The sequence below is a fragment of the Aquarana catesbeiana genome, linkage group LG02, assembly GCF_042186555.1.
Source record: "Aquarana catesbeiana isolate 2022-GZ linkage group LG02, ASM4218655v1, whole genome shotgun sequence".
Lineage (NCBI taxonomy): Eukaryota > Metazoa > Chordata > Amphibia > Anura > Ranidae > Aquarana > Aquarana catesbeiana.
In genome coordinates this window covers 686,706,838-686,725,732 of record NC_133325.1, presented here as the reverse complement: position 1 = coordinate 686,725,732, position 18,895 = coordinate 686,706,838, and the positions used below count along the sequence as shown (strand labels likewise).

The 18,895-nt window shown below is 43.8% G+C and overlaps 1 protein-coding gene across 2 annotated transcripts in view; it reads left to right on the top strand.

The window, feature by feature from the left end:
- The first annotated feature begins 711 nt into the window (after positions 1–711).
- ALDOC (aldolase, fructose-bisphosphate C) overlaps positions 712–18,895 on the top strand; it is a 36,616-nt gene continuing 18,432 nt past the window's right edge. Inside the window, exons 1-5 of one of the 2 annotated variants that reach the window (XM_073616769.1) lie at positions 716–866; positions 2,104–2,177; positions 5,501–5,624; positions 12,645–12,856; positions 18,709–18,763. In XM_073616769.1, coding sequence (XP_073472870.1) covers positions 5,513–5,624; positions 12,645–12,856; positions 18,709–18,763 — 379 coding nt within the window. In that variant the 5' untranslated portion in view covers positions 716–866; positions 2,104–2,177; positions 5,501–5,512. Of the gene's footprint in view, positions 867–2,103; positions 2,178–5,500; positions 5,625–12,644; positions 12,857–18,708; positions 18,764–18,895 lie in introns of both variants that reach the window. The other variant, XM_073616768.1, reaches the window with a different exon arrangement.

Genomic DNA, 18,895 nt, shown 5'->3' with positions numbered 1-18,895 from the left:
CGCCGCCCCCCTAATCCATGTGCCCGGCCCCTAATCTACATGCAGGGCGCTGGACGCATGGATTGCAATGTTTTTTTTTCTTTAGAAGCATGTGATTAGAGCCTGAGGCTCTAATTGGCTTCAAAAAAAGGTGGGCTTGCCAACTTGTGTGACAATAGTCAATTAATATTCATTATTGTCTCCCTGATTCTCCTCCTGGCCAATCAGGAAGCAGGTCCTGAGACCCAATTGGCAGAGAGGAGAAGAGATAGAAGAGGAGACGCAGGGGAAGCTGGCTTGAAGCCAAGGAGGAGGAGACGCGGGGTGAAGCCGCTGCCCCGCGACCTAGATGGCATAAGTGAGGGCCGGGACAAGGGGTGGGCAGGAGGGGAAGCTGCCCTGGGCACAATTGTTTATTGCAGTGTTGGGATGCCCTGACCCTAAGCTTAAATGGGGGGGGGGCAGTTTGGCATCTTTGCCCTGGGCGCTGGGTGACCTTGTCCCGGGAATAAGTGACCGACTGTGGGGGGGGGGGTTTGCGGGTGATCCATCCAACTTACCAGGGGGCAGGGATGTGCAAAAACACTAAACAATACAAAGTAATGTTATTGACAAATAATCCATCATCTGGCCGGCAAGGACACTGACAGATGAATTATTAACACATTTTAGAAGGCTTGATTTCATCAGGAGGACCAAGAAACAAGACTCCAAGGTAAAAGGCGTGGCCACCATTGACAGGCGTGACGTCACTCCCCTTGGAGAAGACTAAATCTGCGGGGCGGGGCCATGATCGGGTATTAGATCTCTGGAGTCACGTAGCTCTGCAGCAGAATCAGGTCGCACAGAACGGATCGGGGTTTATTATTCATCAATAGAACGTACAGGTGAGTGCAAGCCCCGCTGTGGGTTTGTGTTTGTGTTTGTGTTTGTGTTGAAGGGGACTTCTCTACTTGCATCATTCCATCTTGTTGGTATTTGCTTATAGATGAGCTGCGGATCAGCACTACTTACAATCATGGGTTGTCTATGTGCATCTGCAGCTGTTTCCATTGTATTTTAGTTATGCAATGGCTCTCCAGCTCATCTGCTAAATGCATGTAAGACCTAGAGCTTTAAAGATGGCTGCTGCACATCTTCTGTATAGAAAGAGCCATCAGGGAGTGTGCAGAGAGATGAGGATGGCTGTGTGCTGCTTCTAGTTCTAGGAGAGAAGGTACAAGTCAGTCTGCTTCCTTGGAGGCTCAGCTGCTCATATCTATAGATAAACTGCATAGGTGTGTTTTTTTTTTTTTTTTTTTTTTGGCTGCTTGAGTGCCAGAAATCTGCAGAAATTACTGCAATACTTCTTATTTTATCAGACCATCACTTTAAAAAGAGGTGATGGGGTACTAGTAATAGATATTGCCCCCATTGTACAGAATTAGAAGCAGGGCATTTGACAGGTTTATGTTTAATTCTTAACCCCCCCCATGTATTATGCCTGCAGTACTATATCCATCATAGTTGTAGCATGGAAAGAAAGACCTTGCTTTCTCATCTGTTGATAATTGATGCTTTAAAAAGTATCCATTCTTCTTCTGTTTAAATTCTGTTAACATCAACTAGTGAAACCTTTCATTTGTAAAAATAAATTATAAAAATGAAATATTTGAATAATTAAGGATGAGATTGGGGTTTGTGTGTGGGGCGGTTTTTATTTTATTTTTTTTTCGTACTGTTACATATAGTCCTTTCTTATTCTTCTTGAACGTTCTGATAAAATATCTTCTGCTATAGAACTGCTATTTGTGAATGTTCCCAGACCGTAATAAGTGGGGAAGGGTCACATTTAATCCGAACTTATAAGGCTGCTTTCACACTGATGCATTTGCTGCGTTTTTACCTTGTTAAAAATGCAATAAACGTTTCCCTTTTAAACCCTACGTTACTCTTCACACCACTGTGCTGCAGGTGCGGTGCGTTTTGAAAAGTCCTGCATGCTGACTCTTTAGTGTGGGTTTTTTTTGTTGTTGTCACATATTCATGTTTCACAGGTGCATTCTGGGAGTCAGGCACCCAGAAAACGCACCATAAACTCATCAAAAATGCATATGCTTTTTTTTTTTTTTTTTCTCCCAACAGAGCAGTGTGAAAGCACCTTAAATTACTGACGTCTTTGTAAACTACCTGTAGTACCAAGAGAGCATATATCCTAGGTAAGCTGCCCAGGCATGTTTGTATGAAAGAGAAATAAAGTGGATGTTGCATGAAGTGGGCCTGATACTTTATTGGGCTAGGTCACCCAAAAGCCATATTATTTGCAGTTCTTCATGTGGGTGAGGCAGTCCCTTGCCTTTATGTATGGTTTATAAATAAACCGCATGCCATAATTCAAACCACTTAGGCTGGGTTCACATATATGCAAATTGAATGCGTTTTTACACCAAATCCAAGTCACATGACGTGTGAGTGTGACCAGCTCTCAATGGAGCCAGTTCACACATGTCTGGGGTGACCGTAGTGCAGTTTAAAAAAGGGTCCTTTGTGTTTTTGGGTCCAGGTGCGACTTAAGGCAAAAATGTATACCTGAACTGGTAAACGGGCACGCCCCGGACCGTGAACCCAGCCTTAGGAGTTTTGGGTATTCTATTCCTATTGTCTTTCCGAGTTGCTGATTATTGTTTTTCTTCTTCTTTAAAATAAACAAAAAAATAAAAAAAACATACACAGGGAGAGCGCTAACCATTCATGATGGACACAGTAGGGGTGGAGACCAAGGAACTCAAGTGCAGGCTTCTTCGCAACGAACTACTGTCAGATACATGAAACAGGTCGTTCTGCTCTCCACCAAAAACGAAATTGTGGTTTTGGGTGGGCTGACCTATTTGTAATAGCGTGAAGAACACAGTATGGTGTTTATTGGCTGTGCAGCCTTATGACACTGGCTGGTGGTAGATGAAGGACAATTCAAGGTCATTACATGAAGGATAGGTTTGGCCTAAGGACAGATCAGTGTGTCTTTTCTGAATGAACAAAGGGATGACTTGTTTCTAATGGGGAACAAAGGAAAATTGAAACCCAGTGGAATTCTAACTGGTATTTTATTAAGCAGGTAAGAAAATGTAGCAAACATCTCACTGCCTGCTATGGTCAGACCCTTCTGCCCATTGATTTTCTGAACTGGCCTGTTTTTGGGGAATGTGTCATTTGTTGTTGCGGATTGCTAATTTTCGCTACAAAGCCTTCTTGTTTTGGTTGCTATGGTAGCTGGTTATCCGTCAGCAGAAGCTGCCACGTTACTCAGATGGTGCACTTACCCAGAATGCCAGGGGATTCATTATAGCGGAGCTTGTAAGCAGCATCTGTTGAAGAGTTTACCACCTGTAGAATATACATGGTTTTAATTAATCCGGCATTCATGATTATTATGTAGTAGTGAGCACATAAGTGACATGGCTAGTGGTTCCTTTCCAAGAAGCCCATTTATTTTGCTGACTGCTGTTTCTAGGAGACTTGGAGGATGCTGTTTGGCATTATCACAAAGAGCTTTGTTGGAAGGTAAAATCTTTACCCATCTCCAGGGCTTCTATCCTTAGACAGTTAAATCCTATTAGCTTTGATTACAGGAAAGCAGCCTCAAGGTGTATGTGCAGTGACCCAAAAAAGATGACATCGTTTAGTGACCACACACACACACACACACTAGTTTAACAAATAACCTTGCTTATTATTATCCATCCTATCATTTTTGTTTTTTTTGGCCAAAGTAGAAGTAAATTCTAACTGGATGACACTTGGCCTCCTTTCACACCGTTGTGAAAGTGCTTGTACGGGCTCTTTTTTTTCTTTTTTTTTTTTTTCCACTTATAAGTGTATTCATGCATGTGTTTGCAAACAGTTTTTCAGGTGGAACAATGCAAGCAAAAATGCACAAAACCACTTGTCATGCATTTACAGGTGTTCCCTTGAAGTCCATGAGGCCAGAAAAAGCACTGTACAAAATAGTTTGTATAGTTGCACGCAGGTTTTTTTTTGTTTTTTTTGTTTTTTTTTATAATATTTCCTAGACTTTTTTTTTTTTTTGTTTTTTTTGCCATGCCCCCCTTCTTTGCTCTTCCTTTTTAAAACCCTTTTCTCTTAATCTTAAAGTGTTTGTTACCCCGACACTTCATATTCCAGATGCGACAGCATCCGTGTTTTTCCTTTGTATTGCTTCCTTTGTGGGAAATCCTTGGTGATCCTGTTCCCTCTGCATTCTATTAAAAACTGACCACACTAAGCAGCAGAACATACTGTAGTCAGTTCTCTAGCAATGCTGAGTGAGCTCTCCTCCAATGATCAGACTTGTCCTGACACACCCCTGCTGCACAGCCATTCACTGGCAAGCTTGGTGTGCTGCTTCTGCTTCTCCTCCCCCAGCTCTTATGCAGCTGAGAACAGAGGGAATGTGAATAAATATATATAAAAGGGGGGGGGGGGAAGAAAGATATGTTAACATTTTATTTTATTTTTTATTTTTTTTATTATATAGATTTATACAAAAATATTTGCCTTTCATTTCTATTTTTTAAACTGAATGGGTTGTTTTGCAAGGTGGTCGTTTACAATCACTTTAATGCTGCTGATATCTAGCAGGGTTTTTTTTTTTTTTTTAATATAATTTCTGCATTCCAGGTGGGTACACAGAAAAAGTAAAGAAACAGTGTTGTTTCACAGAAGATACAAATAACAAGTACGATACAGAGCTGTTCTGTTCAACTTTACAGAAAGTAATAAAGACTTCATCTTTTAATTGTTTCAGTGCGTTCCAGAAAAAAAGTAGAACATGCTGCGTTTTTTCCTGTACTGGAACGCAGGAAAAAAGTATATTTTTAAGTCACTTTCTGTCTACATACATTTGCTCCAGCATCCATTGTACATCATTGCCCTGAACTGGCTTTCCCATGTTGATAATGGTGTACTATGCCTGCGTAATGTGTGTTGGCATGGCTTCCTTTAGTCTGCATCAAGGGTAAAAATGAAAAGTGTGACCATGCATGAGCACAGTTTGATGACTGTTGTCATAAAGCCAGCCATGCATGGAACGAAATTTGCCCGGTTCAGCGCGAACCAGCCAAATTTCGATCCATGCATGGGCAGACTGGTTGTTTACAAATCGATCCATCCTGAACCATTAGTGCTGCTGGCTTATAAGCTGGCAACACTTATTAATGTGTTCTACCAGCAGAACACAATAGCATTTCGGGAGGGATTCCCCCATCAACACTGTGAAGGGGAAATCAAGCTATTTTCTTTCTTTCTTTCCAAACAATGGTGGAAGGGGGGAAAAAAAAAACATAATGTATGGCCTGCTTAAAAGGAAGTGCTGGAATGGGGACCTTCATGGCAGGATCACATATTTGTTGTAAAAGCTACATATTTAAAAATATTGCAAAAGTTGCCTTCATTCATTTACTTTTGAAAGTGTATGGGATTTTGGTGAATAACTTTAGATTTTTGCTTCAGGTAAATGCTTCCCTTTATGTCTGTTTATCTCCAGGAAAAGTCCAAAATGACCCATCAATATCCAGCACTCAGTACGGAGCAGAAGAAAGAGCTGGCTGACATTGCCCAGCAGATTGTAGCTGAAGGGAAGGGTATCCTGGCAGCTGATGAGTCTGTAGGTGAGTGATGGGTAGATGGATACAATGAACAGTGAGAGTGGCTATATATATCTAGCTGTAAAATATGACTTAACCAATTGAGCCCCGGACCATTATGCTGCCTAAGGACCAGAGGTCTTTTTCCAATTTGGCACTGCGTCGCTTTAACTTTTAATTGCGCGATCATGCAATGCTGTACCCAAACGAAATTTGCGTCCTTTTCTTCCCACAAATAGAGCTTTCTTTTGATGGTATTTGATCACCTCTGCAGTTTTTATTTTTTGCGCTACAAACGGAAAAAGACCGAAAATTTTGAAAAAAAAATGATATTTTCTACTTTTTGTTATAAAAAAAATCCAATAAACTCAATTTTAGTCATACATTTAGGCCAAAATGTATTCGGCCACATGTCTTTGGTAAAAAAAATGTCAATAAGCATATATTTATTGGTTTGCGCAAAAGTTATAGCGTCTACAAACTAGGGTACATTTTCTGGAATTTACACAGCTTTTAGTTTATGACTGCCTATGTCATTTCTTGAGGTGCTAAAATGGCAGGGCAGTACAAAACCCCCACAAATGACCCCATTTTGGAAAGTAGACACCCCAAGGAAATTGCTGATAGGCATGTTGAACCCATTGAATATTTATTTTTTTTTGTCCCAAGTGATTGAATAATGACAAAAAAAAAAAAAAATATTTACAAAAAGTTGTCACTAAATGATATATTGCTCACACAGGCCATGGGCCTATGTGGAATTGCACCCCAAAATACATTCAGCTGCTTCTCCTGAGTACGGGGATACCACATGTGTGGGACTTTTTGGAAGCCTAGGTGCGTACGGGACCCCGAAAACCAATCATCGCCTTCAGGATTTCTAAGGGTGTAAATTTTTGATTTCACTCTTCACTGCCTATCACAGTTTCGGAGGCCATAAAATGCCCAGGTGGCACAAACCCCCCCCAAATGACCCCATTTTGGAAAGTAGACACCCCAAGCTATTTGCTGAGAGGCATGTCGAGTCCATGGAATATTTTATATTTTGACACAAGTTGCGGGAATGTGACACTTTTTTTTTTTTTTTGCACAAAGTTGTCACTAAATGATATATTGCTCACACAGGCCATGGGCATATGTGGAATTGCACCCCAAAATACATTTAGCTGCTTCTCCTGAGTACGGGGATACCACATGTGTGGGACTTTTTGGGAGCCTAGCCGCGTACGGGGCCCCGAAAACCAATCACCGCCTTCAGGATTTCTAAGGGCGTGAATTTTTGATTTTACTCTTCACTGCCTATCACAGTTTCGGAGGCCATAAAATGCCCAGGTGGCACAAACCCCCCCCAAATGACCCCATTTTGGAAAGTAGACACCCCAAGCTATTTGCTGAGAGGCATGTCGAGTCCATGGAATATTTTATATTTTGACACAAGTTGCGGGAATGTGACACTTTTTTTTTTTTTTTTGCACAAAGTTGTCACTAAATGATATATTGCTCACACAGGCCATGGGCATATGTGGAATTGCACCCCAAAATACATTTAGCTGCTTCTCCTGAGTACGGGGATACCACATGTGTGGGACTTTTTGGGAGCCTAGCCGCGTACGGGGCCCCGAAAACCAATCACCGCCTTCAGGATTTCTAAGGGCGTGAATTTTTGATTTTACTCTTCACTGCCTATCACCGTTTCGGAGGTCATGGAATGCCCAGGTGGCACAAAACCCCCCCAAATGACCCCATTTTGGAAAGTAGACACCCCAAGCTATTTGCTGAGAGGCATGGTGAGTATTTTGCAGCTCTCATTTGTTTTTGAAAATGAAGAAAGACAAGAAAAAACATTTTTTTTTTTTCTTTTTTCAAATTTCAAAACTTTGTGACAAAAAGTGAGGTCTGCAAAATACTCACTATACCTCTCAGCAAATAGCTTTGGGTGTCTACTTTCCAAAATGGGGTCATTTGGGGGGGGGTTGTGCCACCTGGGCTTTCCATGGCCTCCAAAACTGTGATAGGCAGTGAAGAGTGAAATCAAAAATTCACGCCCTTAGAAAGCCTGAAGGCGGTGCTTGGTTTTCGGGGTCCCGTACGCGGCTAGGCTCCCAAAAAGTCTCACACATGTGGTATCCCCGTACTCAGGAGAAGCAGCAGAATGTATTTTGGGGTGTAATTTCACATATTCCCATGGCATGTTTGAGCAATATATCATTTAGTGACAACTTTGTGCAAAAAAAAAAAAAAAAAAAAATCTGTCTCTTTCCCGCAACTTGTGTCGCAATATAAAATATTCCATGGACTCGACATGCCTCTCAGCAAATAGCTTGGGGTGTCTACTTTCCAAAATGGGGTCATTTGGGGGGGGTTTGAACTGTCCTGGCATTTTATGCACAACATTTAGAAGCGTATGTCACACATCACCCACTCTTCTAACCACTTGAAGACAAAGCCCTTTCTGACACTTATTGTTTACATGAAAAAGTTATTTTTTTTTTGCAAGAAAATAACTTTGAACCCCCAAACATTATATATTTTTTTAAAGCAAATGCCCTACAGATTAAAATGGTGGGTGTTTCATTTTTTTTTTTCGCACAGTATTTGCGCAGCGATTTTTCAAACGCATTTTTTGGGGAAAAAACACACTTTTTTAAATTTTAATGCACTAAAACACACTATATTGCCCAAATGTTTCATGAAATAAAAAAGATGATCTTAGGCCGAGTACATGCATACCAAACATGACATGCTTTACAATTGCGCACAAACGTGCAGTGGCAACAAAATAAATACATTTTTAAAAGCCTTTAAAAGCCTTTACAGGTTACCACTTTAGATTTACAGAGGAGGTCTACTGCAAAAATTACTGCCCTCGATCTGACCTTCGCGGTGATACCTCACATGCATGATGCAATTGCTGTTTACGTTTGACGACAGACCGCCGCTTGCGTTCGCCTTAGCGCAAGAGCAGGGGGCGACAGGGGTGCTTTTTTTTTTTTTTTTTTCTTTATTATTTTTTTGCTTTTTTATCTTATTTTTAAACTGTTCCTTTCATTTTTTTTTTTTATCATTTTTATTGTTATCTCGGGGAATGTAAATATCCCCTATGATAGCAATAGGTAGTGACAGGTACTCTTTTTTGAAAAAATTGGGGTCTATTAGACCCTAGATCTCTCCTCTGCCCTCAAAGCATCTGACCACACCAAGATCGGTGTGATAAAATGCTTCCCCAATTTCCCAATGGCGCTATTTACATCCGGCGAAATCTAAGTCATAAAATGCTCGTAGCTTCCGGTTTCTTAGGCCATAGAGATGTTTGGAGCCACTCTGGTCTCTGATCAGCTCTATGGTCAGCTGGCTGAATCACCGGCTGCATTCTCAGGTTCCCTGTTGAGACAGGAGAGCCAGAGAAAAACACGGAAGACGGTGGGGGGGGGGGGCATTCCCTCCCACGGCTTGTAAAGGCAGTCTAGAGGCTAATTAGCCGCTAGGATTGCTTTTACATGAAAGCCGACCGCTGGCTGAAAAGAATGATACCAAGATGATACCTAAACCTGCAGGCATCATTCTGGTATAACCACTCAAAGTCGTGAATGGCGTACCTGAAGACAAAAAAATGGTTAACAATAAAGCACAGTAAACGGTAAAGTATAAATAATTACATACCTGAAAAACAAACATGATAAAACATAATAACAATAAAACATTGCAGAATAGAATACAGTAAAAAAGAGCAGAACAATAGAGAGAGAGAATAGAGAGAGAGAACAATAAAACGACAACAATTTTTTTTTTTTATTTTATATATATTTTTTTTTTTTACACTTTTTTTGTAACTAACTTTTATAACGGTAACCGGTTCCAGGTTCGGGTCTCTCAAAATGCGATGGCATCTTGGGAGACCCTGTGAAAGTGCGCCTAGTCTGTGCAATGCTGTACGCTACGCTAATACTCAACTAGTGAATGGTAGCGTTCAAAACATTCACCAATGCAAAGACCAGGATTGTCAGGACAGGAGGGACAATAATAGAGGGTGTCACGCCATATTCGCGCTTGCTGCAGACACGACATCTTTTTTGGGGGTTCGTTGTGTAGGGGTACTCGGGAGGACATAAAGAAAATGCCTCTCATGCAGCCGACTGCATTTGGTTGGGGATGTGAATGGGGGAAGTACGGGCGCTGCAGAAGTGGTGGGTTCCCAATTAGGATTGGCGAATGCAGCAGGAAGGGCACTATGGGCACGACGGGCCTGTGTTTGTCTTCTTGGTGGCAGCGGGACACTACTTGTGCTTGCCACCTCACTAGCTTGAACTGCACTTATGGGACTCGCCACGTCACCAAGTGTTACTGCAGTGCTGGTTTGACTACGACCGGGGTGTACTAGGCCGCTGGTGCTTGCCAGTTCACCAAAACGCTACAAAAAAAACTGTTAGCGATCGCAGGGATCAGGCCTGACTCTGCGAACGCTGCAGTTATGCGTTTAGTGTTTTGTAAGTGACAGTGATCGATCGATACTGCACTTGGGTGGGCTGGGCTGGGCTGGGCGGAGGGGCAAAACGCAGGTGCTAGCAGGTATCTGGGCTGATCCCGCTAACACTGCGTTTTTGGGAACCCTAAACTGCTGGGGACGCTAGTATAGATCTGATCGGATCAGATATTGATCCGATCAGATACTATACCACTAAGGGAGGTGTATGGTGTGTGCGTGGGTGTTAGCGGTACTGGCGCTAACCTGACGCTGCCTGGGGCTGGTGCTTGCTAGTTCACCAAAACGCTACCAAAAAAACTGTTAGCGATCGCAGGGATCAGGCCTGACTCTGCGAACGCTGCAGTTATGCATTTAGTGTTTTGTAAGTGACAGTGATCGATCGATACTGCACTTGGGTGGGCTGGGCCAGGCCGGGCGGAGGGGCAAAATGCAGGTGCTAGCAGGTATCTGGGCTGATCCCGCTAACACTGCGTTTTTGGGAACCCTAAACTGCTGGGGACGCCAGTATAGATCTGATCGGATCAGATATTGATCCGTTCAGATACTATACCACTAAGGGAGGTGTACGGTGCGTGCGTGGGTGTTAGCGGTACTGGCGCTAACCTGACGCTGCCTGGGGCTGGTGCTTGCCAGTTCACCAAAATGCTACCAAAAAAACTGTTAGCGATCGCAGGGATCAGGCCTGACTCTGCGAACGCTGCAGTTATGCGTTTAGTGCCTTGTAAGTGACAGTGATCGATCGATACTGCACTTGGGTGGGCTGGGCGGAGGGGCAAAACGCAGGTGCTAGCAGGTATCTGGGCTGATCCCGCTAACACTGCGTTTTTGGGAACCCTAAACTGCTGGGGACGCTAGTATAGATCTGATCGGATCAGATATTGATCCGTTCAGATACTATACCACTAAGGGAGGCGCATGCTGCGTGCGTGGGTGTTAACGGTACTGGCGCTAATCTGACGCTGCCTGGGGCGACGCATATCACCGCCGGGCGATCGGGGGGCTAAACCTTTATTCGGTAATAAACGGCGGGTGCCCTGACACTATAAAAAATAAACGAACTAACCAGCGTCACCCGTAACGGTTATACGGTGATCGGTTATACGGCACAGTGTCGCCTCCTCACACCTGATTTAAACCTCTAATTGCCATACTACAGTGTCTCAATCAATGGCATTGCACGGCAATCATGGGTTTAAATCTGGTGGTGAGGAAGCAACATATTGCCTCCTCCATCACCTGTTAAAAAAGATATCTTTTCAGAGGAGCAGCAGCGTCTGCTGCACTTGTGAATGAATCCAAAGGTGTACACATGCTGCAATTGCCCCCTGTTGCTTTTGGTGGGTGCTACCGCCTGCCAATCATGACCCATTCAAGCAAATGGGGCCACTCTGCAAGCGCCCCGCAACTGCATGCTTCTGCGGAGCCCAAGGGGTTAAAGCAGGTGGTGAGAAATCAACACAACTTGGTGCATCAAAACTCCTGCATTCAGAAAGTGCACCAAACCCGCAGGATATAATCAGTGGCAGCTGGTGCTCAAAGTATGTCGGGGGGCGCAAACTAACTGAAAAAAAAAACCCATCAAATGCAGCCAGTGTGCCCCCCACCCTGCTTGTTGTCTGACTGGCACGCACCCCATCTTGGTGGTGGGTCAGGTGGCTCCTGTGTCCTGCTTCCGCCATGTGTCTCTTTCCTTCTGCTAGGCATCCAATAGGAATTCCTGTCTTTTCAGCCAGGTGATGGGTAACAGACCCACGCTTTCTGATTGGCATAGAGGCGGTTCAGTGTTAGAAAAGCGAATATTCATTTGCTTTTCTAACACGCCCGGGTGGGCTCCAAGCGCAATGCTCTGCGCTCCGAGTCCACCCTATTTTGAAGCCTAGTAGAGCCCATGGCTCTAATCAGGTGGTTCAAAAAAACACCCCCGTTGCTGTAATTCACGCACCCGGCGTCCTGAAAGGGGCCGGACGCATGAATAGGGGGTGGCCACGGTGGCCATGGATAGATTCATGCAATGCATGAACCTATCCATTGCTCATATAGGGGGGGCGTGATAGAGGGGGTGGTGTTTTTTTTTTGGCAACATGGCATGGACTATATAATCCATAGAGCAAAAAAGCTTGTCTTATGCGACTTCTTTAGTTTTTCAGATATTAACTAAACACAGTTCAGCTCCATTTGCCAGCGAACACTCATAAAAATGCATGGATTAGAATCTTGCACACTAATTTTGGGAATACATTTATAACCTTTCATGCAAGTACTCTTGTAACTCACAGCCAGAAGAATAAAGGCCATTGTCAAAGGGCTTTTGTTTGTGTCAGAATTGCCTTTCTCATCATATAAGCAGTGCCAGGACAATTCCTTTATTGCCTAAACTAAAGAGAAAAGGCCAGAGTGTGCCCCCTTCCCCATGCTGAAATGCTCCAGGCAGCCATCACTTTTGCCTTCCCCTGCATACAGGTCTATGTGGAATGTGTTTGACTTGCCTCTGCTATTGAAGACTCTTCTCTCTGCTAATTTTGAACTGTTCAAATTACTGTTGGTGAAATGTTTTCTGTCAGGGAGCATGGCCAAGCGTTTTAGCGGCATTGGCGTGGAGAACACCGAAGAGAATAGGCGTCTGTACCGTCAGCTTCTCTTCAAAGGCGATGAGCGCATGCAACAGTGTATTGGTGGCGTTATCTTCTTCCATGAGACCATGTACCAACAGGCAGACTGTGGCACCGATTTTGTCAAAATGATTAAGGATAAAGGCATTCTTGTAGGAATTAAGGTAAGAGTTTGGACATGCATATCTGTCTGCATTGTGTTGAGGCTGGATTCACACCTATGCATTTTAGTGCTTTTTGCATTTTGCAGATTTGCACTACAGAACGTGTTCCATAGGAAATCATGATAGATGGACTGATGGGGGGGGGGGGGGGGGGGTTGGAGCTAGTGCCACATGTGTTAGTGACCTTACAACTATGGGCTTAATTAGTGGTACCCCATCCTGATCGATTAAAAAGTGAAGTAAACCAAATGAAATTATAAATGTTACAATCGTCCAATTGGAACCCATGCAGAATCACCACCTGATCCAACAACGAGTATTGCTATACAGCCAGGGATATTGAATTTTAAAACGCATGGAGGTCCAATCAGTTAAATGTTCTTTCAGCAGAAGTCTGAATCACATTTTTCAACTCCATCTACCGCTCCTCCTTTACATCACCACTCCAGGACAGCCCCATATTTACATTAACCCTGCCACAGCACTGCTCCCCTTTATATTCCCCCACAATAATGTGCTCTGTCCCCTTCACGTCACCCTTGTCCCAGGCTTTGATTCTGGTGTGACCCAGCCCTAAGGCAGCTCCACTCACACTGATTTCCCCTCCTAGATCACCTGATCTGTCGAGGACACTGATGGGAAGGAGAAGCAGGGTGAGCTGAGCTTTGAGTCATAGTAATTGTTAGAATTTTAAAGGAACACTCCCAGTTTGCCAAGTCAGGGCAAAATATCTTATAACCCCCGCCACCCCCAACCTCCAACCAAGTTAAACTTGCTAATCCAGACTCGCTTGTGACCCTCTTGCTGCAGGAGTCAATCCCGGGTAAGCTCCAGTGTGGAAGGTTACCCTGGTGAATGTTGATTTGGTTGTTATGCATTCTTAAAAATTTAGCTTTTGGTGAAAACTCAAGACTTGTTTCTTTAATGGCAGATATACAGTACATTTTTAAGTTAAGCCCTCAGAGCTTGAATGCCTGCATTCAAAATCTTCTGTCATCTCCTATGCTTGCTTCAGGCTGCAACATGTTAACTAAGTTGACTGGATACAATGATTTATAGTACAATTTTATGGGCTATTTTCACAAGATGAAATAGACTTAAGTTTTCCATCTTTGGACTTTGCCTCAGATTTTCTTTCCTACCTTTTATGTAAATGACATTTCATAAAACATGTAGCCTAAGAACCAGTTCACACCACAAAAATGCACTTCAGATCTGTTCTGGATGAGTTTCTGCATGCGCGTTTTTGATGCGTTTCCGGATGCATTCCAGGTGCATTTATTTTCACTATACTAAGGTCCAGTACATTTTTGGTGTTTCAGTGCGTTTTTGATGGATATTACTGCGTTCCAGTGCAGAAAAAATGCAGCATGCTCTACCCCTCCTTCTTCCTTCCCTTTTTTTTTTTTGGAAGTGAAAAGCCCTGGAACAGACCGCACTGGTGTGAACTATGCCATTGGAAACCATATGACCTACTTTCCATGCATTTTTGATGCAGAACAAAAATGCACTGGACTGCATGTGGTGTAAACTGGCCGATGCCCACCCGCCCCAGTGTGAAAGTAGCCTTACTCAAATAGCACTTTGTTAGTACCTGGCTTTGTCCTCTTTGACCAATACTGATGAATAGGGGAAGTGCACATGTGGTGAAAGGTTTTAAATTTAGGGAGGTCCAATCAGTAAAAATTTTCTTCCAGCAGAGGTCTGAATCGCATGTTTGTGCAATGACACCAGTCCTTCACATCATAGTCCCCCCTCCTTTTCTTTCACAATCCCATTTTTACATCAGTGCCCTCGGTCCCCCTGCATATCTCTCGATCCCCTCCTAAAGTGCAGTTCCACTCAAAAGTGGAACTTCTGCTTATCCATCTCCATTGGAAATTCTGCAGCACTGCGGTTCTGAGCTAGCCTGACTAAGGATGACACAAGGGAAAGGGGGACAGGCCTGGTGACCTGGGGTGGACTGGGTGGGTCAACGGACAGCAGCACTTCAGAACATCATCCATGTTCACGTGGCAGGCTGACAGCTAACAGCACCCTTGAGGGTCCAGCTCCTCACCCAAGTGGCACTCAAAGGTGGGAAGCAGCACTGTAAGGAGGCGGAGCTTCCTCCTGTCATTGTGGCTGGACAAGTCAAGACATGATCTCATATAAAGGAGCCTGGAGGCAGAGCAGCGAGAGCCAGGACCCTCTTTAAAAATTAAATGGACCCTGGGCAAACCTTTTCAAAATCAGTTTACAGTGGCAGATCAGGCAGCGATTCTGATTGGTTGCTAGAGGTTACAGTGTATCACTACTGCTCACTGACTGGCTGCTAGAGGTTACAGCTCACTGATTAGTTGCTAGAGGTTACTGCACATCATTTGTTTGCTGATTGGCTGCTAGAGGTTACTGCTCACTGATTGGTAGTGATAGATTACTGCTTATCATTACCGTTCAATGATTGGTTGCTAGAGATTACAGCAGTGTGACAAAATACCAACCCTCCTGGGATACAGCTGAAAGAAATTCTGTTGAGCATGCTGCAGAGAGTAGTGGGCATGACCAGATTGGGTATAAGAATGGCCTAAGCCCCCGTTCACATTGGAGCAACGTGTGCGATTTGACCTGTCAAATTGCATGACACCCTATTGCTGGCAATGGCCATGTTCAAATGCTGGACTGATTTGAAAAAGTTGTTCCTGCACTACTTATGGTGATTTCAGATACGACTTGCATAGACATCTGTGCATGAAGCCTGAAGTTCACATGTGGCTTTGAAATCATGCAATTTCAGATGAAGTTGCACGATTTTAAAGCCGCAGTCAGTGTGAACGAGGACTTAAAGGGGATGATTAAACAGAACCACCCCTTGACCACCTATCTCTAAATGAACATAGCAGCTGCATCGTTGACTACACATTGCTGTGACCTCAATGCTCAGCTTCACGATGCTGCCATGAAATTTGCCCATTGATCTCACAGTAGCCGCAGCCACAAGCCAAATGCACAGATGATTAGAAACTGCAGATGGACTACAGGGAATGACCAGAGACTGCGACTACAGGGAATGACCAGAGATTGTGGCTGCGACTACAGGAAATGACATAGCATAACAGTGAGTCTACTGTCTATAGGCAGTGTATGTATTGACAGAAAGACCTACCTAGGCCAGCCGGTTCACCTCCCACTCTCCGCTGTCCATGGTGGGGCACTCGGATGTACAGGGGAGGCACCCTCTCTGCTCCGAGCACCTACAGGCTACATGGGGCAGGGTCAGAGCGTCAATGGAGCTCCCGACCCTGCCCCTCCCTGCTGACAGAGCCTCCCTCAGTCCAACAGCCTGGGCCGGTGGTCGGACGGTGTAACAGCAGGCTCAGGCAGCACACAATAGTGCGTCAGTGCCTGCCGAGTGTACGGCGATGTAGTTGAAGAACACATACCGTTACTACTTCTGCACTGATGCTGTCCTCATCTAATGCTGCTTTGCCTCCCATTCTCTGTGCGGAATTGTTCTGCCAGCAGTGGAGGCAGGGAGTAAGAAGCAGCTCCTAAAATGGTAGGACTGCCTTGGTCTGGATGGAATAGTAACTTGATCCGGGCTGAGTTCCACTAGTGATGCCTGATTTATACTCCCCCCCCCCCCCCCCCCCCCATAGAAAAGGATTCGCTTGAACTTCTGTGTATTAGACCCCTTTCACACTAGGGCGGTTTTCAGGTGCTTTAGCGCTGGGAATAGCCTCTGCTAAGCGCCTGAAAGCCGCCACCCATTCATTCCAGTGTGACATTTTTTCACGCTCGGGTAGTGCGCTTGCAGGACTTTTCGGAATGTCCCGCAAACAGCATCTTTGGGGTGGGTTGGGAGCGTTTTATTTAGTGCTCCCAAAACACCCTGCCCATTGTAATGAATGGGCAGCGCCTGAAAAGCGTTTTTGAAAGCGCTGCAAAATGGGAGTTTTTAAACCTTTTTTGGGGGTTAAAAGCGCCCTGCTAGCGGCCAACAAGCTGCGCTTTAGCAATAACTTTCACTGTGAAAACAGTCTAATAATCATTCTCCATGCAAAAGTCCCCCCCCCCCCTTTTTTTTTTTTTTTTTTTCCTATTAAATTAATTGTCCAGTTTTGCTACAAATATAAAGCCCTGCTTGTTAAAAAAAAAAAAATCTCCCTTTTAGACCACAGTTGCTGTAGTTTAGAATGTGTAAAACAGATGTGTCCAGAACACATAAAATGCCCTGTTCCAAAAGGTGCGAAGGCCCTCTGCTACAAAAGTGGTTAAAGCCTAGATCCACATTTCATGTCCCCTATTTTTTTCATTTTTATTTAATAGTTCATTTGGGCCTGTGGTCCCAGCTACATACAGCACTGTGTTCCAGAAGTTGGACGGAGACTTCCCATCCCACTCCTGGAACCAATAGTCAGGCTGAGTGCTGCTTGGCCATTTACAGCAAGCTTTGTGATCTGTGAATGAATACAGAGCTTCCATTAACTGGTTGAGGCCAACTATTTAAAGGGACTTTAAAAATATAGTTAGGCTTTCATTTTTTTAATATAGTGTGTCCAACAAGTACACCTGTTAGTGTGGTAAATGGTTTGCTTGGGCTAACAAGCTATTTAAAGGGACATTTATACCTCGAGCTTAAAGTGATTGTAAAGACTTGTGGTGTGTATTATTTATTTTTAACAAACATATCATACTTGCCTCCCCACAGTGCAGCTCGTTTTGCACAGAAGGGCCCCGATCTTTAATTTCCGAAGTCCCTTGGCGGCTCTCGCGGGTCCTCGTTGCTTCAGATAACCCCCTAGGAGAAGTGCTCTCCCGGAGGGTTACCTTGCGAGCGGGCTCCCAAGTCCAGCACTTGTGTCCATAGGCACAAATGCCGCACTCGGCCCCGCCCCCTGGCACCCGCGTCATTGGATTCGATTGAAAGCAGCAGGAGCCAATGGCTGCGCTGCTATCAATCTATCCAATTGGGCTGGGACCCTGTGGAGAGAAGGACATCGTGTCGTGGGGGGGGGGGGGGCCCTCACTGCCAGGTGTCTTTTCACCTTAATGCATAGGATGCATTAGGGGGAAAAAAACACAAAGGTTTACAACCCCTTTTTAAAAAAAAAAAAAAAAATTCTGAGAATTTGCAGAAGGTAAAACCATTTAGAATGAGTTTGGCTTTAGAAGCTGTCGGTAACATTGGCTTATATTTTATTTTATGAGTAACATAATTTTTTTTTTGTGGTTAGGCTTGGCATGATTTCCTTGCAGCATTGAGGTCCTGGTATTTTTTCCCACCGGAGACTTTATTTGTGTGGTGGGGTGTGTGCTCCTCTTTTTTTTTTTTTTTTTTTTTTTACAATTTTTCTAAATCACAACTGTACTGATAATTTAGCTACCTTTTCTCCTATTGGCCCTACTGGGACTAAAACAAATATTCAGTGTTCTCCGCTAAGTGCTGTGTAGAGGAGTAAAATAAACTGTTAACACATCAGAAAAATAACTGAATGTTCTTTGTAACAAAAAGGACAAGACATTCTGCTTCCAAGAATGAGCAGTGTAGCTCTTGTGCTAGGGCTGCTGGAATTTCTAGGTCAGGCAAAGGACGGATCATCAGCTCTTCCACTCATCTAGTTTCTATTATTAGAGCTTTTAATGGGAGAGACCAAGATAACGTGGAGATTTGCTTTATATGCACCCATGTTCAAGCGGAGTAACTCTTGGGAATTATTTTGTACTGATCAAGTTGCAATAGACCAAACTGAAATCTAGAAGGTCAATGTTTGTTATTTTGAAGTTTGTGCATTTATCATTTGTCCTTTTAATTGGATGGAAATACCCTTGTTACAGCCTCTAAATAGTATCTTGTGTGATGTTTCTGACAGGTGGATAAAGGGGTTGTTCCCCTCGCTGGTACTGATGGTGAAACCACAACTCAAGGTAAGTAATTCAATTCTCAGAAGTTTTGGGGTTTAGGCAACAACCTTTTAAAGGTAATGAATAGATTTTTCTGTGTGTTTTAATGAGAGAGAGAGAGAGAGAGAGAGAGAGAGAGAGAAAGAGAATCAGCTT